This window comes from Antechinus flavipes, chromosome 3 (assembly GCF_016432865.1).
Source record: "Antechinus flavipes isolate AdamAnt ecotype Samford, QLD, Australia chromosome 3, AdamAnt_v2, whole genome shotgun sequence".
Taxonomy (NCBI): Eukaryota; Metazoa; Chordata; class Mammalia; order Dasyuromorphia; family Dasyuridae; genus Antechinus; species Antechinus flavipes.
Window position 1 is genome coordinate 612,130,081 of NC_067400.1, and position 22,472 is coordinate 612,152,552.

Below are 22,472 nucleotides of genomic sequence, written 5' to 3' on the forward strand. Positions count from 1 at the left end.
CAGTTCTTCTTTGGGCAGCACCCCCTCCAAGGATCCCCCTCCGCTTCTCTGCATCCTGAGACTCAGTTCCCCGCATCTGGGGGGGGGCACGGCCCCCACGGTTGCCAGGCTTTTGTGTACTGGAAGCTCTCCTGCAGTCCCTATCTGTTTCTCCATCTGACTTCCTGTTTCTGTCCCCCATCACTCAATGTGTGTTTACATTAATCTCCAAGTGGGTCTGGTTCCCTTCCCCCCACCCAAGTCCCTGGAAAATTGGGGCTGGGGGTTGTCCAAGAGGGGGAAGGGGCTCCCCAGGTCGTTTCCTGTTGGGAGGATGGGCCCCATCCTGACCCTGAGACCCTCCCTCCCCCTTCACAGAATAACGGAAAATATGACATCAGAGAAAGGAGGGAGGGCCATTTCTTTGGGGCTTTTCCTGGGGTCGGCCCCTCCCCCTCCCCCTCAGCAGCTGCCATCCTTCCAACTCTTTTCTGCAATGGGAGTAATTTCTGCATTAGGGGTCCTGGCCTTACATTCCTAAACTTTGTCCCCCCCCAACTTTAAGAAGCTGGTAGGCCTTGGACCCTGGTGTAGAAGCTGCGTCTAGAGAACAAAATGCTCCAGAGTATCCGATGGAAAGAATTCAAATTTATTCAGACTGGGGACAGGGGCAAAGTCATCACAGGGGAAATGGGGGAATCTCGGGGGTCTGGGCTATCTAAGGCCCAGCTTCTTCTTCTCCTTCTGCTTCTTCCGCACGACGTCCAGGTTGCGGTCCTTCCACATGCTCTTGCGCAGCTTGATGGGCCGGGAGCCCACGTACTTCCCTGGGGGAGAGAGAGCTGGGTCAGTCCCGGCATCGGGCCCAGGGCCGGGGGTAACGGATTTGGGGGACTCGGGATCGGACTCACCATTCATCTCCCTCATGGCCCGCACATAGTCACTAGGATCCTTGAAACTGACAAAGCCGTAACCCTTGGTCTTTCCTGTGCGCTTATCCCGGATCACTTTGGCCTTGAGGAAGGAGGGGAAGCGGCTGAAGGCTCTGGCCAAAATGTCATCGTTCACCTCGTTGCCCAGGTCCCCACAGAAGATCCGGAAGTCATCTAGAGGGCAAAGGCAGAGGGAGAAGATGGTCTGGGCTCCAGCCTCTCCAGGAGCCCCTTCTCACCCCCGGCCTCAGCAGCCCCCACTCTTTACCTGCGTCCCACTCCAGGAGGCTGGGGTCTTCCCAACTGCTCCCGGCCGCTGTCCGGATGCACCGCTTTAGCTTCTCGGGCTTCCCTTTCTTCTTGTCCTCACCCAAAGGCTCGGGGACCTGGGAGGAGGGAGGGGGCAGGGGTGAAGACTGGAAGGGTTTCCTGGGGATTGGGGTGTGCTTGGAGCAGACTCTTAAGGTTCTCAAATCTCGGTCCCTCCCCAGCAGAAAGTAGCAACTGAATGCCCTGCAACCTTCCAAAGCACCCCGGCCCTCCCTCGGCCCACCCGCACGCTGCTCTCAGCGGAGGGCCTGGCCCACACTGACCTCGAGGGCCATGAGTCCTGGGGGTGGCTGGGGCTCAGGCCGGGGCCGGGGCCTGGGCCTGAGGGACAGGAGCTCAGGGATTCGCAGAGGTGGAAGCAGGCCCCGGACGACTTCCAGGGGTAGAGGCAGGGGCTCAGGCTCAGGCAAGGGCATGGCCAAGGGCAGGGGGAGGCTGGGCCCAATGACTGCGGCAGCTCCCGGGCCCCCCACAGCCGCACCTGCTTCTTCCAGCCCTGCAGCCGCCGCAGCCGCCACAGCCACAGCAGCGGCTTCTTCCTTCTCTTTCAGCCCCAGGCCCAGGCCCAGGCCCAGTTCCCGAGGGGCTGGAGGCTCCTCCTGTCGCAAAAACAAGGAGATGGCATCAGACAAGGAGAGGGGAGCAAGGGGTCCCAGAGCCAGGTAGGGGGCCCGCCCGCCTGCCTCCAAGACTAGCAGGCCCTCCCAGCTCGGAAAGGGGAGCACCTGAGAGGACCCAGAGCTTAAGGGGGAGGGAACAGGGGAAAAAGGGAGAGGAGTACAGAGGAAGCACCAGCAGGGAAAACGGGTGCAGAGAAACCAGATATAAACAGCCATGGGGTGCCCAGATCATACTCTCAAGGTCCAGGGTTTAGGGGAGGTCGCGGCCCCACCCATTTCCTTCTCCCATGCCCTGCACACTCACCGGGGGAGGCCTCAGGGTCGCCATCGTGCCAAGAGGGGGTCCTGGTGCCCGGGCCATAGGTGGCAACATCATGGGAGGTCCAGGAGGCCCAGGCAGGGGAGGCCCAACCAGAGCCTGATGGGGAGGCCGCAGAGTCATGGGACGTGGGCCACCTGCTAAAGAGAAAGAGAAGGTGTGGTGAAGGGGGTCCTTAAGTCTTGGAGGTGCCGGGAACGCCAAAGAGGGGATGGGGCCGGGCCAGGGAGCATTCCCTGGGCCCTTCTCTCACCCGCTCTCTGCAGCACATGGGGGACGAAGGCTGGGCGCAGGATGGGGGGACGCTGCGGGGGCACTGCTGAGAGACACAGAGATGGAGACAGGGCGTGAAGGGCCATGCCTCAAGGCCCCTGAAGGAAGGCCTCAGGGGTTCAGGGGTTGAGGAGTCCTAGGGTCATTTGAGACACTTCTCATGCTGGGGTCACTGCTGGCACCTCGAATCTCAGGGAATACTGAGAACAATGAGATGTCTGAATGTGGAAGGAGGAAATGGGCGTGATTCTTTGAAGGACTTGATGGTATCTTTTGGGGTCCCTTGGGGTTAGATCTCTAAACAGGTATGCTGGTCGGGAGAAATGTCTCTGAGGAGGCACTGGGGCATTCTAAGGGCTCAGGAAAAATCCTGAGGAGGTGTCTCAGAATTTTGTGATTTCGTGGCGGGATTTCCTGGGCAGGTTAGTTTGCTTATTGGTGGGGGAGAAGACTACGTGTGGGTGTGTCTGTATGTGCGCGCGCATGTGTGAGTGTGTTTGTGCGTGTGTGTGTCAGGGGCAGAGAATGTTGAATCGTAGGCTTTGGGTCCTGGGCACTGACCCGCCCGGCGAAGGAACATGGCATCCCGGGCCTCAGGGCTGTCAAGACGGCCTCTATCTCCTCCAGGGCCAAAACCAACTGTGGGAAAGAAAAAACTGCATTGGTGGGGAGACCTTCTGGACTTTTCTCCCCCTTGATCTTCCCTCGCATCTCTTTCCCAACTCACCAGGACCCACAAAGGGGCTAGGGGGACCTACAATGGGAGCAATTACTGTGGCTGCTGCCGCTGCCCGGGCCTCCAGGGTCTGCTGGACCTGAAGGGAAAGACCAGGGGAGGTGGTTAGTGAGGGAACGCAGGGTCCCTCTTTCTTGGAAGCCCTGGGCACCCAGACAAAGCTGGGTTACAATTCATGAACTAGTCAGGGCACACCCTATGCCCTCCCCCCCACCTGCTGGTAGGTGTTGGTGGCAATGATGGGGCGGATCACAGGCGCGGGCTCCACAGCTGGGACAACTGGGGCTGGAATCCCGGACATGGGAGCCCCCAAGACTTCCTGCTCAAACCTGTGGGGCAGAAACATGAACCGATTCAGACACAAAGAGGATCCAAGGGGTTGGTGGCAGAAAGATGTCGGAGCCTCCAGGTGCGGAGCCTCAACAGATTCGGGGAAAGAGAGAATGGACCCCGGAGAACGCCGGGGTGGGAGTGGAGACAGAAACACGCATGTCCGGTCCTGGGGCCAGATTTAGAGACAGGACTGAAGGGAGAAGGGAAAGGAGAAATATTTAGGAAAAACGGCAGGGGTGGGGCAGCGACAGGAGCTGGACACGGAAAGAAGAGGGGATGTGTGGAGGGAAACATGAGCACGGAAGATCCGGACACAGACGCCCCGAGGAGAGAACTGGACCCAGGGACGGCGATGGTGCCGCGCGGCCGGACAAGACGCTCCGGGCAGCCCTGGGAGGTGCAGGCGCTCCGGGCAGCTCCGGGAGGAGACGCGGCACACAGGGGAGCACGGACGGGGCATTGACAGGATACTTGGCGGGCCCCGCAGACGGACCCCTCCCTCCCCTCCCCCCCGAAGTCGCCCCTCCCCGCTCCCGGGCTCCCCGGCACGGAGGCAGGGGGATAGCCGCCCCGGCCCCGGCAAGGGAGGGAGGGGCTCACAGCGCCATCTCCGCCTCCATCTCTTTCAGTCGCTCCTCGCCGCTCTTCCCAGGCACGCCGGGCCCGGGGCCCGAGGGCAAAGCTCCCCCCGCGCCCGGGAGTCCCGGGGGCGGCCCTGTCCCGGCCATCGTCGTCGCTACAGTCGCTTCCGCCGCGGCCACCGTCTGTCCGTACAGCCGCACACTGATGGCGAAAGACGGCACGTGCTCAACGAGAGCCAATCAGCTTCTCTCTGTGTGGGCCCAGCAAGCGCGCATGCGCTGTTTGCTTCCTCGCCTCTTGAGCCAATGAGAATTCAAGGAAGCAGAGGCCACGCCTCCAACATGCAACTTTGTTTCCATCCGCCCTGCACCCTCGTGGGAAGTTTGTTTTCCTGCCGAAAGAGCGCCCTAGCTGGAAGACGTGTCTCTGCGCTGCGGGCTGGGATCCGGGGTCAAGCCCAACCCAGCCTGTCACTAAGTGACTTGGGCTCGGGCGCAAAGCTTTTTCACTTGGAAAGTGGACGGGCTGCAGTTTGGGAGCTCTGGAAGCGAGCAGGGCCTCGAAGGCCTGTTTTCGGGCGGTGCTGCCAGGCTGGGAAGCGCGGAAAGCCTTCCTAGGCCCCCGGGGCATCCCCGCTGGGGGCAGGCTAAGGAGCCCGCTCTACCAGCGAGGGGGACGGGATGGCTCCATGGCAGGAGCAGCCAGGGCCCGCCTGCACGTCTGGGTGCCTGGACTGCACACCCAGAAACCTTCCCTAAGCACTATCGGCTGCTCCGATAACTGAAGAGGGGAAGGGACGGAGAGGGGAGTAGTTCAGGGTCTAGCTATGGGCGGAGGCCTCTGAGATTAGGGGCCTCCCCAAACCGCGGAGAAGTTGGTTACAGTCCATTGCCATTCCGAGGGAAAGCCGGGACTGGTTCGGGTAGGGAGCCCCGGGGTCAGCACTAAATGTGGGTAGATTGGTAGCTGAAAGGTTCTGAGTTCTGAGATGGGGAGGGGGGTGGAAGCCTTTATAGAGCTCTTTGGGAAGGAGTCTGACCGGGCTGTGTTCTTGGTCTGCTGAGGTCCCAGCAAAGGCAAGTGATTTACTTAAGGGTCACATTTAACTCCTGTTAACATGAACTGGAGAATTAAAACATGGAGCCCCAAATTCACACTTGGAAGGAGCCTTACAGACCACCTTGTCCTGCCTCTGAAAGGCAAGGAAACAGCCTCAGAGCTGGGAGTCAGAAAGGGATTCTGGTCCCTGACTTTACAGCCAGAACGATGAATTTCGGTTTCCTGGGGGAATGGAGACCAAGGCTTCCTGAGCAGAGCACCCTGGTCACAAGATTGGGGGATGGGGCTGGGACATGGCCATTTCCTGCTTCTAGGTTCCACCCCCCCTCCCCCCAGCTCATCTACACCACCCCCAGCTTGGATCTGTGCTTGTTAGTACCAAGTTTTGAAAGACCGAAAAGGGCTGGGGCTGGTAAAGGCAGCATTTAGGGCATGGCTCTCCCACAGGAGCACTGGGGCTGGTTCCTTCCCCTGCCTTGTCTCCACTTCCCCCTGCTACTCTCCGAGGGAAGACCCCGGGGGAGAAAGTAATGAGCCCCTCCTAGCCTGGGGAAGCATTTCCCTCTTTCTGGGAGACTCTGACCTCGGTAGGATTCCTGAAGTTTTCACGACCCACTTAACATGTCCTACACATTGAAGGAAGTTGTCCTGCTCAGTCCTTGAACACTGAGAAAGAGCAGCTAGGAAGGCTAAAGTTTTGTGAGAGCAATAGGGTCCCCAGGAACTCCACCAGGAGTAACGACGCCACTGTATGCTCTAGGGAGGAGGCATCCCACATCCCTGGCCAGTCCCCTGGTAGTCCCCGGGGTGCCCTCTCCCCATGTGTGATGGGTGCTATGAGGGTGCCAGCTCTTGGGTTGTGCCCCGATTTCCTTCTGGGCTCAGGGATGGACTTTAAGCAAGATTGGGGCTCAGCCTCCAACCATAGAACCTCTACAAGCTTCTTTCGCCCTCCCCTCTCTATGTGGCCCATCTGCTACAGATCTGTGGCACCCCTTTCCACCTCCTCTTAGAACGGATTTCCCATCTTTAGGAAATTAATCCCCAAATGGGCAAAGTTTTCCCTGGCAAAACCTCGGTTTGCTGCCTCTAGTTTTAGCTGAGGGGATTGGGGGCTTCAAGAACAGGCTTGGTACGTCAAGGGCCACAGGGACAGGAGTTGGGGGGCAGTGAAGGACTGGAGAAGCTGAAGGGTCAGAGGTTAAAGGCACAGAGAGAAGCCCTGATCCTGAAATCTTTAAGCACTTTACTGACAGGAGTTTGTCATTTTAACAGTGAAAGGATCGATCCAAATCTATAAACGTCCAATATCTGTGTGGCTCTGTGCTTCCACCTCCAAACCTCACTGTTCAGGCTCTCCGACCCTGTGCCCGGGCCCAGCGAAGCTTCCACTGCTGTAGTGAGAGGCCGTCCTGGTCCTGGAGCTCTCCAGGGAGTGCATCCTGCCCTGGTTGGTCCCACCTGGGGGCAAGACGGGGAGAAAGGCGGCAGGGAAGGCTAAGTCCCTAGAGCTCCTGGAGCTCCCCCTCATCTCCACTCTTCTCCCACCAGACTTTCTCCTCAGCCACCCCTTCTCTGTTCTCCCGACAGACCCTTTCCTCGGCCCCCATCAGCTCCCACCCAAGGTCCCATCTCACCAGTCCCCCACGGCTTTCAGAAGCTGGGGGATGCGCTCCAGCCCGCGCTCCATCAGCTCCTCGAGGCGGTGCAGGATGGGGCCCAGGTGCTCTTGCTGTTTCTTCTCCTCAGACTCCTGGATCTGGAGCAGTTCTGGGGGGGGAGGCCATTCAATGTGACTCAGTGAGCATCCATTAAACACCTCCGCTGTGCAAGACCATCCTTTTGGTGATGCACAATCCAATCCCTGTCCTCAAGGATTTTTCAGTCTCAAAGGGGGAAAGGTCTTGGCACAGAAACTAGTAGGATTATAAGGGAATGTGAAAGGGTTAGAAAATAGAGGACTCATTGTTTTTAGGAAAGTATAAAGAGGCAGATCACTTTCATCTAGGGAAACCACTGCAGGTTTTACAGAGAAGCTGGGATCAAGATAAGGAGGGACAGTTTCTCTCCAGGGGCACGGTTGGCCTGAACTAATACCCATGTACAAGAGAGGATGAGAAAGTCTGCTTTGGCCATAATCGTCAGCTTAAACCTTCCAAGGAGCCAAGATGTCCAATACTTTTTCTGGGCCACAGCATTTCAGATATTTTGAGTTCACCTCCTCTAGGTCTATGGACGTCTGGGCATCCAACGCTGCCCGTGGGGGGGGGGCACTGTCCAGGTCATTTCCCCCCATGAAACTCCATGTTTTCTAACAGTTTCCTTTCCTTTGCCTTGGACATCCCCCCATTGTTGGGTCCTTGTGCATCTGCCTTGATCTATCCAGCCCTGCATTTCTGCTGCCAAGAGATAGAGGGAGTGTAGAGATCATAAAGGTGCTTGGGAGTGAGATAGAAGGGATTTCTGCCCAACATGGCTGTCTAGACAAAGGCCTCCTAGCTCCCAGACACCTACTTCAGCAAACCCCTGAAATTTATACCATATTGAAGAATGCCCACGAAATCGACTGAAAACTGTAATTAGTGATTTCTGAACTGAACAAAAGGCCATCCATCCATAGGAAAAGCAAAGCAAGCAAGACTACACAGACTTCTAACACAACCAGGAAAAAGTCACAGTCAAGGGCAAGCCTGTATGGCAGCAAGCATGAAGAGCTCCTTCAAAAAGCCCCAAATAGGAAGGGACCAGGGTGAATGTGTTTCATAGCAGGGTTCCTAGACCCCTATTCTGACTTTCCAGAAAGATTCAGAACTCGAGACCTTGGAAAGAGAAAGTTAGGGTGGGGACCCAGGTGAAGGAAGGTAAGACAGGTAGGGCTAAACACCCTAGTGCGAAGTTGGGGCGGTGAGTATCCTAATTCCCAGAGAGCCCCAATTCGAGAGCTTAAGTGATGAGAAAGAACACCTAACTAGTATCACAGATTATTTCCAATCTAGACATCCAGCCAGAGGAGTAACTGTTAACAGCTGCAGGTGGAGATTCAAATAAAATCAATGGATTTGTCTACAAGAACGAGTTGAGTAACCAGAAAGTAAAAAGATTTTAAAAAGCTCTTAAAGAAATAAAAAAAAACCTTATAAGTGGAAAAACTAGAAAACTAGAAGAGCTAGAGAAATTCATGATTCCAGGAGATAGAAGTATCAGAACAAAATCAAAAGATTAAACAAAATGCAGATACCAGATATCACACAATAGACCTAGGAGAGTCCTCAAAAAAAAATTTCATTTGTACTCTGAAAACCATGATGTATTTAAAACAAATCTATGAGAACCAGAGGGAGAGGTGAAAATATAAAAAAATCCTCCAATTGTCTCTAGAAAGAAATCCTCAAAAGGAATGTTCCATACTTAAGAAAAGCAACTGTCAGCATCTGAAAAGAAGCCTATCAAGCAGACCAAGAAACTACAATCAGGAGCACACAAGGTGGGGCAGTTTTTAAAAACAGATCTGGGAATACAATATTTCAAATGTCAGATTTACAATTAATTTACTCAGCAAAGCTGAATATAATCCTATAGAGGAAAAAATATATCTTTGATGGAACAGAAGACTTTGCAGCATTCTCATGGTAAGGATCAGAACTGAGCAGGAACTCTTAACATAGAAACACAAGAATACTGAGAAATCTGTGAAAAGAAATGTATTTAAGGACTCCAGAGGGCTGTCTGATATAATGCTAACATTCTTTTGTTCCCCCAGATCTACTGATGTTTTTACTTTGTGAAAATGTTACAACTGTTTCTGTTGGTGCAGTGGAGAGAGCACCAGTCCTGAAGTCAGGAGGACCTGAGTTCAAATCTGGCCTTAGACACTTAACACTTCCTAGCTGTGATCCTGGGCAAATCACTTAATCCCAATTGCCTCAGCAAAAAACAAAAACCAAAAAAGAACCATCGTCAATCAGGATAAAAAATGAGCTTTGTATAAATCAGAAAAACAAAACAAAACCCAGAACCCTCAAATATTCTATACTTTGGGAAGGAAAACTAGTTTTCTCACTGTAACATTCTCAGGTTGCAAATTACATTTTTCTTCATAAAAGGTATATACCATTCTGCATGTACTTCTAAAAGCAGTGATGTATGTTATTTTTCATTTTTTAATTTATGTAAAAACAAAAAAAGAAAAAATCAAAAAAATCAAAACACTCATGTGCACAGGAGAACATCAGGGAGAATTCAAAATATGTAACAAATTTCCAATTCAGGAAAGCATAATAGAACAGATTACATATTCATGCCTGTCCATCTTTTCTCTGCTTCCTTGTAGACTATTCTTTGTAGGATACAGTAAGTTATAAGTTTAAAAATATTGATATGTATAAAAGCCAACAACTGGGACAGGCCATGGTAGAAAGCACTTTCCCTCTTCTCAAAGCACTTTTCTACTAGGGCTGCAGAGAATTCATGTGTTCCTCAAGCTGCTGAGAGCAGGTAAGGAAGGACTATATCTGCTAGGTGTGAAAATGTGTCACTGAACAGATCTGTCCCAATTTTTAAATGAAATAAGGAGCATCTAGTTAAATTCAGAGTGTTGCATCAAATGGTGGACCATCCAAAGGCAGAACTTCTTTCAAGTTATTGATAAAAATGTTGAACAGAATGGGTCCAGGGGAAGATCAACACACGAACATATCCGATTAAATGATTGCTTAAATGATGGAAAAAAATGGATATCTGATATGTGAATTAAAATCCACTTAACTGTAATGTCTATTCAACATCTCTCCACATCATATCCTAGGATTTCTTAAAAGACTATCAAATGTCTTACGAAAATCTGGCTGTACCATGACTATAAAAATTCCCAGCCTACAAAATACAGTGTTAACATTTTAAAGGGGAAAAGAAACAAATGTTCCTTCAGGATTTAATTTCAACAAAGGATGTAAATAAAAAGAAAGGGCAGAGGGATGAACTACTCCCATTCTGAAAAGGAGAAAATGAAGACACCAGTTCAGATGGGGAGAAAAAAATGAGGGCTACTGTTTCTCATGATTGGGATGGATAAAGAGAAATTTGCAAACACAATGGAAGAGGTGAGGGAACAGTGGGATATGAAACTCACTTTTACCAGAGCTAGACAAAGGAGAGTTGAAAAGGCATAGTTTGGAGTAGAAATGCTCCAGACTCAGCAGGGGAACAAGTGGGGAAGAGGGCAGAGGGATGGGATAAAAGGGAGCTTGGTATGAGGGAGGGGAAATTCAGTAAGCAAAACAAACGTCCTGACCCCAAAGGGGAGGAAACAGGAAAAAAAATGAGACCCGGGAGAACAGCTGGACAAACTGTGGCATGTCCACATGAGATTTTACTGAGCTATGAGAAGTGATAGAAGCAAAGGGCATGAGGATTCTGGGCAGCACGAACTGATCAGAGCCAGAGAATGATTTACACCACGTCTGTCAAAGCAACGACTGGCTAACTTGTGGAAGGCTAACCTACCTTCTGGCAGGAAGGGGAAAAATTTCAGAGTGCAGAAAGACACATTTTTGGAAAGAACCACATAGTGTGGATCCACTCGACTCGACTACAAGGTTTTTTTTTTTTTTTTTTTAAACTGTGTGGGATTGGGAGAGAGAAGAGTGAGCATACTGATTTTCTTCAAAGAGGGCCACTGAAACATCTGTACAAGGGAGAGAAAAGGACAGAAGGAAGTTCATATGGAAACACAGATAAGCAGGAGGTAGAAATAGATGGCCACAATTTTGGAAACTCTGTTTATGTATGTGTTAAGATACAATCTTTTGAGATTTTTAATTCAAAACATCTTGAAAAAAGATTGGTTGGAAGGATTTGGACTCTTGAATCCCAGAATTTGAATTTTGAGAGGAAAACTATGGAAAAACCTGGAGTAAAGGAGAAAAAGGATCAAGGAAAAAGGACCTGAAGACTCCCCAGGGAGGAGAAAGGAAATGATGGCAAGACTAAGGGTCAGAGGGTAAGTTATAAGTCAAACAAATTGGGGAAACAAAAGAGGTGACAGAAGGAAACAAGACACAAAGAATGATAAGGGGATAAAGAGTGGAAAAAAGAACTTGAGAGGGAGTTCTGAACATCCATAAACGGGCTGAAAGATAAAGATGTTTTTTTTCAGTCACTGAAGAGTTTGGAACTCCTGGGTTGGTCCAGCTCTCTTCTAGAAGTGGAGTGAAGGGCAAAGGCAAGGATCTCTAAATCTTGCCTCTTGAAAAAGGGGAAAGTGCCTGTTTTGTTAAGACATGGAGAACTAAAAGCAGATTGATCCTGATAAATTAAGTTTCATCGTAAGAAAGCCGCTCTGGAAGACAAAGGAGTTAGGACTACAACTAAATTTCCCTCCATCTTATTACACAGTTGGGTATAGGAATTAATTTTACCCAACAGTAAAATAGAAAGGGAAGGAACTAAAAGGATAGTGGTACTGGTAAAAGGGAGGACACATTAAGAGAGGCAGTGATTGAAAACTATAAACTAATCTTTGGAGATAGGGTAAATAAAGAAAAGGACAAATAGAATAGAATGGAGGGATATACACATTTTGCAATCTTAAGTAAATGTGAAGAACTCACAAAAAAAGAGAATAGAATGGATTAGAAACCAAAATGCAAGAAACCTGTGCTTATAAGAGATAAACTTGAAAAATTAAGAGGTTAGAGCAGAACATATACTTCGACTGAAGTAAAAACAGAAGTAGCAATCATGGTCTCAAGCAAAGCAAAAGCAAAAACAACTAATTAAAGGAAATAATCAAGGAAACCACATTTTGTGAAAAACCACTAAGTTAGCTGAATATGTATGTATAAATGACATAGTATCCAAATTCCAAAAGGAAATGTTAAATGAGTTATAGGAGAAATTAGACAGTAAAATCTATACTAATGATAGACTTCAATGTAGTGCTCTCAGACCTAGATAAATCTATAAAAAAGAAATCGAGATGATGAGAATTTTTAAAAAGTTCAATATCATAGACCTCTGGAGAGTAGTGAATGGAAAAAGAAAGGGGTATATATTTTTCTCAACTGAACATAGCACCTTAACAAAAATTGACTATGTATTAGGGCACAATCCTATAACCCCATAAATGCAGAAAAATTAAATGCATCTTTTTTGGAAAATAATAAAAATAAAAATGACAAGGGCCTTGGCAGCAAAGACTTAGAATTAATTGAAAACTAAATATTTTAATCCTAAAGAATAAGTCAAAGAAATCATAGAACCAATAATTTCATTACAGATAATGACAATAAGACATACTAAAGTTTGTGGGATGTAGCCAAAGCAGTACTTAAGACGAAAATTTTACATCAATAAAAGAAAAAGCAGATCAACGAATTGAGAATGCAACTAAAAAACTAGAAAAAGAACAAATTAAAAATCCCCAGTTAAACACCAAATGAGGAATCGTAGACAGTTAAAAAAAAAACAAAACTGAATAAAGTTAGGAGTTGGTTTTATAGGGGAAAAAAAACAATAAAATAGATAAACCATTGGCTCGTTTGATTTAAAAAAAAAAAACCAAACGACCAGTCTCAAAAGTAAAGAGAGTAAATGTACAACCAATGACAGTGAAATTAATTATTTGGAGCTAGTTTGTCCAATAAAAATGACAATCTAAATAGATCAATATTTACAAGTATTTTATATTGTTTTCAATTATTTTATGTGTTTACCTGCTGGAGACACATAATTAGAAAAATATTAATCACTCATGCTGAACCAACATAAAAAAAAATAATAGTACCTAAGTAAATGTTCAATGTAATCTAGCATTTGAAAAATCAAAGATCTAGGTTATTGGGGCAAGAACTTATTGACAAAAATTGTTAGAAAAATTGGAAATGACTGTCAGAAACTAGGCAGAGACCAATACCTGATATTCTCTATACATTAAATTCAAAATGAATTTTAGACATAAAAGGAGACATCATAAGCAAATTAGGGAATCTGTCAGATTTATAGATAAGGGAGGAATTTGTGACTGTTATGGGCCAGAACTCTGATCTTGAAACAAAGGATTCTTACAAGGTACTAAGTCAATGGAATTGATAGAGACAATAGTTATCTAACTTAGCATGGTTCAGTATGATTGATTTAAGCCTACAAGGAGATGTTATGGACCAGAACTTGAAACAAGGTACTAAGCAAGAGAATGAGAGGACAAAGGTAGGTAAAATGGCTAATTTTGATTACGTTAAATTCAAAAAATTTCACACACACACAATGTGCAGCAAAAACTAGGAAACAGTATTATAGCAAGTTTCTCTGATTAAATTCTCATTTCTCAAATATATATGGAACAGACCCCCATTTTAAAAAAATTCTCTCTAATAAATATCAAAGGATATGAACAGGTAGCTTTCAGAAGAAATCAGCTAGCTATAGTCATATGAAAAATGTTTCAAATCACCACTGATTAAAGGAATACAAATTGAAACAACTGTGAGATACCATTTCACACCTACTAGATTGACTAGCAGGATAGAAAAGAAAAATGACACGCTGGAGAGGATGTGGAAAACCAGAGACACTCGTGCATTGTGTTGTGAACTGATCCAATCATTCTGTAAAACAATTTGGAGGTATGACCAAAGAACTCTCAAATTGTGCATACCCTATGACCCAGAAACAAGACAGAGATCAAGGAAAAGAGACTAGGACTTATTTGTAGCAACTCTTTTTATGACTTTTTTTGGCAAAAAATTGGAAGCTGAGTGGATGTTCAATTGGAGAATGGCTGAACAATCTGCAGTATGTGGTTGTGATGGAATACTACTGTGCTATAAGAAATGATGAGCAGGATACTTCCCGGAAAAGCTGAAAAGACTTACGTGAACTGAGGCTGAGTGAAGGGAGCAGAACCAGAAAAACACTTTCAAGATAACAGTAGTAACACAGTAACGATAATCACCAGCGAAAAACTTAGTTACCGTGATTGCTACAATGATCCACAATTCCAAAGGACTCAGGAAGAGAAATGCTGATTGTGCAGTTTGAAGCTTGCAAATTGAAACATTTTTGCCCTTTCTTTCCTGGCTAATGCGGAATGTTTTACATGCTTTCATTAATGTATGACAACATTTGTCTTCTTAATGGGTGGGGAAGGGAATGAAGGGAGGAAGAGAATTTGGAAGTGAAAATTATAAGAAAAATTTTTTGTGAGCTTTCTTGTCAATCTAATCAAAGGGGCTTTAAGGGGAAACAAAACTTTTTGACTCACTAAGCAGATGCCAGAGAGGGGAGCAAAAGAAAGAAAAAGCAGTGCCTGAAACAGGCCCGAGGGAGCCGTGAATGCCAGTCACAGCCTCCACCATCTAGACACGGATGCGGACATGCAATCTAGGTGATGAGCAAGATGACCGATAGCCCCTCCACAGGTCCTCCTGACCCCCAGCGTGTTCTCAGGCCACATAAATCTGACTTCAGCCCGATCCCTGGCCAATCTACCACCTGTGACAACGCCTGTGTGCTGGAGCAGGGAGACTCAGGAGTTCCTATTGCACTCTCCCAGGGTCACTCCTCTGCATTTCCCACAGCAAGAAGCAGAGCAGTTCGTCCCTGGCGCAGCTCCCCCATTCCTTCTGCCTAGGCCAGACTCCCCGACAGCTCCTGGCACTGCCTCCAGGAGGCTTCCTCTGCCATCTCCCTGCCCCTGCCCATTTCTCATGCCCTCCACCTGCCTCGTCTCTGCCCTTGTAGCCTCATAATCTGGAGCTTTTTGAAGGCAGGATCTATGCCTTATGTAGCCTTTGTGCCTTATGCTTAAGGGGCTTACAAATGTTTGCTGCATGAGCCAAAGGCTCCTGAGAAGAAGGGCCCGGCCAGATCCGGGCCCTGGAGAACCGAGGCAGGAAGGCCTCTGACTGGGATAGAAGGCTTTCCCTGGCCAGTGCCAGGCACACAGCAGGCTCCCCATGATGCTTAGTGGCTGGCAGCTCCCCTGGCGCCCGCGCCTCTCACCCTGGGTGGACGGTCCTGGGGGCAGATTCTTCTGTAGGCGCCTCAGCATGCCAACCCTGTGACTCAGCTGGTCCTGGAGAAACAGCCAATCCTGATGAAGGGAGGCTGCCTGGTGCAAGAGGAATTCTGGGGCCTGGGGAGAAGGCTCGGTGATCAGTGAGGCTGGGAGCAGGCAGGGCAGTTGGGCACGAGCGTGGGGGGAGGACTGGGCTCACCTTGCCTGAGGGCAGCCCCAGGTCCTGACTCAGATGGATGAGGCTCTGGGATCTGGGACATGCCGGATGCAGAGAGTAGACAGATGGGAAGACGGCTGGAAGGGACTGAGCCCTGGATGGGGGAGAGGTGGGTCAGAGCAGTTGGGGGACAGGGGGAGTCTCTGGATGCAGATATAAACAACTGGGAGGGAAGGAGAGGAAGACGCTGGAGATGGATTCTCACCCCCCAGGATGGTGCCGAAGAAGGGGGTTGAGTTCTAGGCCCAGGAGCCATTGGGTTTCTTCCTCTTGTCTGCTCAGCAGATTCTGGGCCTGCAGCCTTACAGCTTCTGCAGCTGGAACCACTTTTCTCTGGGCCAGAGCCTGGATCTAGATATAAAAGATGAAGTGTCAGAAAGGCAACTGCAGATTCTCGGGACCCCCAAGTGCAGGGGAACCCCTAGCCGGACCCTGCTCTCACCTCTCCTGGGCTCTTCTGAAGGTGACTCTTGCTGACAGAATTCCCCTTGATCAGCACCCGGATGCGCTCCTGGGTTTGCTCCTGGGGACACACGCAGACTCAGGACAGAGTCGGCCACCCTCCTATCTCCCCCCGCGGACCCCCGCTGGGAGATGATCACTCACCACTTGCTGCCGCCAGCTCAGGATACGCTGCCGTTTGGCCTGGAGCTCCCAGAGCTCCTGCTGCCTCCGCTCGGCCTCCTCCTTCAGGCTCTGGCTCTGAGCTTTCAGAGAGTCTCGGGTGGCGCGCAGGGCAGCCGCCTGCAGCCCCAGGGTCAAGGCGTGGCTGCAGGAAGGAGGGAGCACACAGTCAGGGACACAGACTGGGCACAAGTGCCAGGCAGAAGGACCCGCCAGGGCACTGCTCATCTTGCCATCTCACCTCAGGCTCGGTGCCCGCTGCGTCACTTCCTGCGTCAGGTCCTGGAGTCTCGCGGCCAGGGCCTGACCTTGCCGTAGCAGAGGGCCCCGCTGTGAAATCAGCAGCCCCACAGCCTGCCAGCCCTCCTGCGGTGGGGAGGAGGGAAGAAAGCCCCGAGTTAGGGAAGTGGTGGGAACTCCAGGGCCCTGATCGCCCAAGAGCCTTCCTTGCAAGGAGGGGGACACAAAGGGCCCGTCACCAGGGCTCCCCTCCCCCAGCTGGGTCCCCTCGTTACCTGAATGAGGTGGGTCAGGGAAGGCAGGACAGAGGCCTCTGACGCTTCTGCCAGCTGTAGCCTGTTGAGGACAAGGAAGACTCAGGGGCCAGGAAGGAAACCTCAGCCCTCGTCCTCCCGCCACAGGGGGCTCCTACCTCCGAGCCTCTCCATCCCATTCATCAGTCAGCAGCTGCAGCTCGGTGGTCTGCCTGGAGGCCAGGTGCTCCAGTGCCCCCAGGATGTGCTCGGGAGGATGGGAAGCCATCAGGACCTGGTGGGGGGAGGGAGTGACCAGGAGGCAGAACTGGGGGCAAGACCGAGCTCTCCCCTGGGCTAGGAATATTCTCTAGGTCCCCCAAGGGTCCCACTTACCTCCATTTCACTGAACCACTGCCTGTGGGTTGTGGCAAACAAGTCATCCTGGGTGGTCCTAAGGGAAGATGGTGTTCAGAGGAAGAGGCAACACGTGGGCTATCTCTAGGGATTGGGAGAGGGAAGGTAGGGGCAACTTACAAAGTTCTTGGATCAGAATGAGGAGTCAGCAGGGCCTGGAAGAACTGGGTACGCAGGGTACAGACCCTCATGACCTCTTGCTAGAAAGAGAGCAAGCAGGAGTAAGAGGAAGGCGCCCAGGCCTTTGTCCCCGGGGCTGCCCTCCCAGCCCAACTCTGAGGACACTCACCAGGACATTTGGCTCCAGGGCCAGGAGCATGGGGGTTCGAGGCTGAAAGGCCACATGTGCTTTTGCCTTCCTGGGGGGAGAAAGGTTTCTGTCACTTTGCTTTTGTTCTGTGGGACTGGGAACGATTTGGGCTGGGAATGGGGCTGGGGAGAGGAGACCTTGCCATGTCCTGCAGGTGGCTGAGCTGGCCTTGCAGCCTCTGGGTGCGGTCCCGGAGGCCTCGCTGCTGCCGCCGGGCAGCCGCGGCTCGTGCCTGGAGGAGCAAAGCCTTGCCCTGGGTGTCCCGGATCTGCTTCAGAGTGAGTTCCAGGGCCACATCTGCAGGAGAAGCAGCACCACAAGGCAGTTAGGAAGCCGACTGACACGCTCCCAGTGCCAGACCTTCTCTAGTCCCCACGTCGCCCCTCACCCTGGGCCACAGCCTCTCGCTCAGCCAGCTCCAGGCTCAGGTCCATTTCTCTGATCTCGGCTTGTACTCTCATCAGAGCTGCCTCCAGCTCTCGCCTCCGGCCAGCCTACTGAGCAAGAGCGATCAAGGGCTGTCCCCCCTTCCCACCCCTTGCTGAGCCCCGACTCTGATTTGTCCAGGGATGGAGGGCATCCCTGCTCTTCCCCCCGTCCCCTCCTGCAGAGACCTCCATGGCTCCGTACATGTAGTCTTCATTCATGTGTGCCCATTTTGTGGACTAACCCTGTGACTAGTGTGTGGCACACAGCAGGTACTTAATGCTTGCTGAACTGAACTGGTCCCTGAAGAAGAGGGAGAGGGCAGAGGCCTGTGGTTCCCTCCTCCCCACTAGGGGTGGCATCCAACCCAGGGCCCAGGCACCCAGCAGTCATGGAGCCCTGCCCTCTCACCTCTGGGCTTTCCTGGTAGTTGTACCTGCAAGGAACAAGGAGGTTAAGGAGTTGAACAGGGCTGTGCTGGAGGGGGCAGAGAACAGGGGACACAAAGGGAGGAGACAAAGGATCATAGGAAAGGAAAGGGGTTCCTGGGCAAGAAGAGACACAGCCTCTAGCCCCGAGGAAAGCCTGAAGAAGGAGGCACCTTAACTGGCAAACCCCAGGAAATGAAGGGGAATGAAGTTCATCTCAGAGACCATCTGGGGCCCAGCAGCCTTCCCTATTCCAATGCAGAGGCTGTCTTCCCTCTCCCCCCCCCCCCCCTCTTTTATCCAAAGCCTTCCTCCCTCCCCAGGTGTTCCAGACAGGGTTGCCAGGATAAAGGGGTGGGAAATCCAGGACAAGGAGGGTCAGATGAGAAGATACCACAAGAGGTTCCCACGAATCTTCTTCACGGTCCTGGAGAGGAGCAAAGAATGTGAAGGACCAGCTTAGCATGAGACTTTTCTCCACCAGAGAGGGAGCCCTCCCTAAGCCACCCTTCCCCCATGGAGTGTCTCTCACCTCTGGCTATGGATTTTCTGTATCAGAAAGGTCCAGACATCAGCCATGGGGCCCATACACATTCTAAAGAAGAGGGGTTGGAAAAAAACTTCATGAGATCAGAGGAGCAGAGGATCTGGGGAGATTGAGGGGCAGATGGCAGGGGATGATGGAGCTTGGACAAGATCAAGTTGAGATCCTAAATTGAGGAGGCAAAGCTGATTTTGCTGTTTTTGAGGAAATCAGGGCGAAGTGACTTGCCCAGGTTGCAGGGTCATCCAGACCCCATGGCTGGTGATCCATTTCCAAGTGAGACAAGATAGAGCAACAATTGATATGGCTTATCCAAAAGGAAGTGACGAGAAACGGCACTTAGGCTGGGCAGGAAATAGTGTCGAACAATGCAGTCTGCTTATGGGAGGACAGGTAGGATCCAGAGGAGGGAGTAGACAGCATCTGGGGTGTGGACCTGTGGCAGGGCATCCAGCCCTTGGCACAGGGCCTGACCCACAGGAGGCACTTAATGCACAGTGACTGCCCAGAGCTCTGACATAGTTACCAGGGAAAGGTTTGCCTTCTTCAAAAAAGTGGAGGAAGTTACAAAGGGATCTGCTAATTCTGGGTCTAATTAATTGACTTTGTCAGGGAGGGGATTATGGGAAGCTTGGGGGACAACTGATAGCTGTTTTAGCCTCTGCCTGACCCTGCTCTCCTACACCCCAAAATCTAACAGGTATGCTAAATTTGGGGAAAAAAAAAGATTTCAGAGTTATTCAGGCTCTGGGGTTATTTTGCCTGAAATTGTACTGGGGAAGTGTATCTGGTGAAGAAAGCTAAAGGTAACAATATCTGGTTTTCTTTGCTTTTTTTTAAACACTGGAGAAAGGAGGCTCAAAGAAAGAATAAGGTCCATTGCTTGAAGGGATAGAATGATAAATGTGGGCAAAGGAGGAGGCAGAATTATTTAAGTCTTAATTTGTTACTTTTTCTTTGCTTTTTTTGGGGTGAGGGGCAGGGAAGAAGTCCAAAGAGAATGATCTTTGTCCTGGAAAGGGCAGAACAAAAAAGGCTAATAATTTAAAAAACTGAGTCTGAGACAGGTAAAAGACCAATGAGAAAGCCTGGATTGTAGTCACTAGGCTCAGAAAGAACTGGCAAATGGGACAGCTGAGTTGGGATCACTGATCTGGCTGTGGAGGACAGGAAAGGTGCTGTTAGGCTGGAAAAGAGAAAACAACTCTATTTTCACAAAAGGGACAAAAACAGAGTCTGAAAATTTCAGAATATGTCATTAAAGAGAAGGCTTGTTATCAGTGAGAATGGGAAGGAAGCAGAGTTTATGGAAAGTCAAAATGCAGAATAGACAAGGGGAGGAATGACAGTTTACTTTTCTGACAAGGTTGCTAGGTTGTATGATCGAGAGAGTGTTGTGGAAATATTTTATCTAGATCTCAGCAAAGCACTGAACAAAACCTCTCATGCTGTTCTTGTAAACAAGCTTGGTATATTGGGGCCGGATGATGCCACATTTTGGTGGATTTCAAAATGATAAAAGGACTGGACCTAAAAAATAATTACTAATGGTTTAATCTTACTCATTCTTTATCTGTAAGATGAAGGGGCTCACTAGTTGACTTTTAAGGTCCATTTCAATGAACTTGGAAGGGGGTTTCCTGGGGAATGGTTCAGGGATCCTTAGATAAATAAATGGCCTGCTTATCCAGGCTGCAGATGACACAAAGTTAGCAGGGACCACCAACATGATGGATGGCAAAGTCACGATCCAAACATCCTGTCCAGTTCAAAGGGGTTTGCAAAATATGGGGGGGTTAGATTAGATAGCATCTAAGGTCCCTAACAGCTCTGTTCCTGTGATCCTATTACTTGTTTCTGCTTACACAGCTACACAGCTAGAAGTTAGAAGTAAAATTTAGATCAGTCTCTTGGGTCCAAAAACCATGCATGGTTAACAAGATAAGATGAGTCGGCTAGAAAGCACTTTATAGGAAACAGAGCTGAGGTTTTATGTCTTGCAAGGTCAAAAAGCAATAACTTAACAGTAAAATAATAAAAATTCAACCTTCGGCTATATTAAGAAAGAGAAATAACGTTTTTAACAAGAGAAGGGATGGGTCCTGCTCTGCTCTGGTCAGACCATAAATGGAATATGATTCATCTTCATTTTAAGGACACTGAAAAGCTGGAGCGATTCCAGAATGGTCCAGAATCCATTACTTGTACTTTCTCCACTCCCACCGGCAATAGAATTCAATTCACCAAAATTGATTGAAGCCAAGTGTTATTTTCTTTTGCTGGCTTCCCTTTCCCTTTGCCTAACACAATAATGAATATAGAAGATGCTTCCCGTTTATTGGATTTACGCAGCTCTAGGGGTGACAAAGCAGTTTAAATATATTGTTTCATTTCTAACAATCAACAAGGCATTTATTCTGAGGCTGCTCCCTGACAGCCGCACAATTAGGCTTCAGAATACGGATAAAAAGCGAACGGCTCAGATCCTACGGAAGCTTCTATTTATTGACTCGTGTGAAGCCGACACGGAGGCAGGAGGATTATGTGAACCGCTGCAAGGGGGGAAGTTTGGCGGGAGAGGGGGAGGATCGGGGCGGGGGGGGGGCACGCAAGCCGTCCCTCAGTATCTGAGGGGGAGGATCGGGGCGGGGGGGGGGCACGCAAGCCGTCCCTCAGTATCTGAGGGGGAGGATCGGGGCGGGGGGGGGGCACGCAAGCCGTCCCTCAGTATCTGAGGGGGAGGGGGCCAGGCGGAGGAAGGCTGAGAGTCGCTGCAGGGATCTGGGGGGCAGAATCTGGCACTGGGGAGTGGGGGGGCTGCAAAGACCCGGCCCATCCGGGCTTGGCCAAGGAGGGGCGGGCTCCCATCAAAGCAAGGTTGGGATAGCCACTGCTCAGGGTGTACCCCACTGAGATCGGGGGTTCAGCGAGAGGATTCGGGGCGGGGCGGTGCTGACGGGAGGGTGCACCCTTCGGAGAGGGGGTGCTGTGGGGGTCTCCATGGGAGGCCAGGGTGCTGCAGGGGAGGGTCCGCGCTGGGAGGGAGAAATGCTAGGGGCGGGTCCACGCTGCGGGGGTAGGGGTGGTCGGATCGACTAGTTGGGCACCCCTGCTATTGGGGGAGGGGCGGCTCTCACCTGCGCAGTGCAGGCTCGGGGGGCAGCAGGGCTGCCGGACAGCCCATCTCTCGAGCCGCCCAGCGCCCCACATCCTGCGCCAAGCTCACGGGGTCCATGGCGGCGTCGCTCCCGCTCGGGCGCTCGAATTCCGGGCGCAGGCGTGTGACGTCACGAGAGGAGGAGCGGGACTGGCGGGGGAGACTCTCCCATTGGCCCAGGCGCGCTCGTGACGCCACCGTTGCTAAGTAGGGCATCCTCCCGGGTTCTGTATCGCGGATGGAGAGTTGGAAGATCTTCCCGCCCCCTCCCTGCCCATTGGTCCCACATTTCCTGGAGAAGAAGGAGGTGGGAGTAGGGATGGAGAAGGGGAGCATCTCCAGGGGAGGAGCCCGGTTTTTTATTCCGCCTTCCTGCCCTGGACCGAGCAGTATCTTGTCCGCTCCCCTCCCTTACACGATGGCCTCCAGACCCCGTCCCCTTCCGACCACCCCCTCTGCTGCCCGGGGGATCCTCCCAGGTAAAGTGAGGTCCTACCGGATAACCCCCTCCTCAATCAACTTCCGTGGCTTCTCCAGGATGTCTGCTATTCAGAGGCCTTCAAAGCTTGGCCCCGCCTTACTTTCCAGTTATTTCTACGTTCCGTTTTATTTTAACAACCGCAGGAATTCAAAGATATACAATAGAAAAGAAAATGAGAAAAAAGTACAGTATTTTTAAGGAAGTCACCAAGGGGTGG

At 50.4% G+C, this 22,472-nt stretch overlaps 2 protein-coding genes across 7 annotated transcripts; both read right to left on the minus strand.

The window, feature by feature from the left end:
• Positions 1-607: 607 nt before the first annotated feature.
• Positions 608-4,308, minus strand: RBM42 (RNA binding motif protein 42). 6 transcript variants are annotated; one of them, XM_051988961.1, is made up of 10 exons: positions 4,123-4,308; positions 3,404-3,518; positions 3,181-3,268; positions 3,015-3,092; positions 2,434-2,496; positions 2,166-2,317; positions 1,505-1,840; positions 1,180-1,297; positions 891-1,085; positions 608-806 (listed from the first exon to the last, which is right to left on the minus strand). In XM_051988961.1, exons 1-10 carry the CDS (start codon positions 4,248-4,250, stop codon positions 694-696), a joined length of 1,386 nt encoding a protein of 461 aa, XP_051844921.1. In that variant the 5' UTR covers positions 4,251-4,308; the 3' UTR covers positions 608-693. The 6 variants fall into 6 exon arrangements, with proteins under 6 accessions (XP_051844921.1, XP_051844920.1, XP_051844919.1 ...); XM_051988960.1 differs by having other exon boundaries at positions 2,166-2,320; XM_051988959.1 differs by having other exon boundaries at positions 2,434-2,499.
• A 2,081-nt stretch (positions 4,309-6,389) lies between these two features.
• Positions 6,390-22,125, minus strand: HAUS5 (HAUS augmin like complex subunit 5). Its single transcript, XM_051988925.1, has 19 exons — positions 21,755-22,125; positions 18,606-18,668; positions 18,468-18,500; positions 18,057-18,081; positions 17,608-17,713; positions 17,357-17,516; positions 17,199-17,268; positions 17,030-17,109; positions 16,889-16,946; positions 16,672-16,787; positions 16,535-16,595; positions 16,261-16,385; positions 16,002-16,164; positions 15,838-15,918; positions 15,601-15,746; positions 15,378-15,489; positions 15,163-15,295; positions 6,801-6,933; positions 6,390-6,624 (listed from the first exon to the last, which is right to left on the minus strand). Exons 1-19 carry the CDS (start codon positions 22,108-22,110, stop codon positions 6,513-6,515), a joined length of 2,133 nt encoding a protein of 710 aa, XP_051844885.1. The 5' UTR covers positions 22,111-22,125; the 3' UTR covers positions 6,390-6,512.
• Between the last annotated feature and the right edge of the window lie 347 nt (positions 22,126-22,472).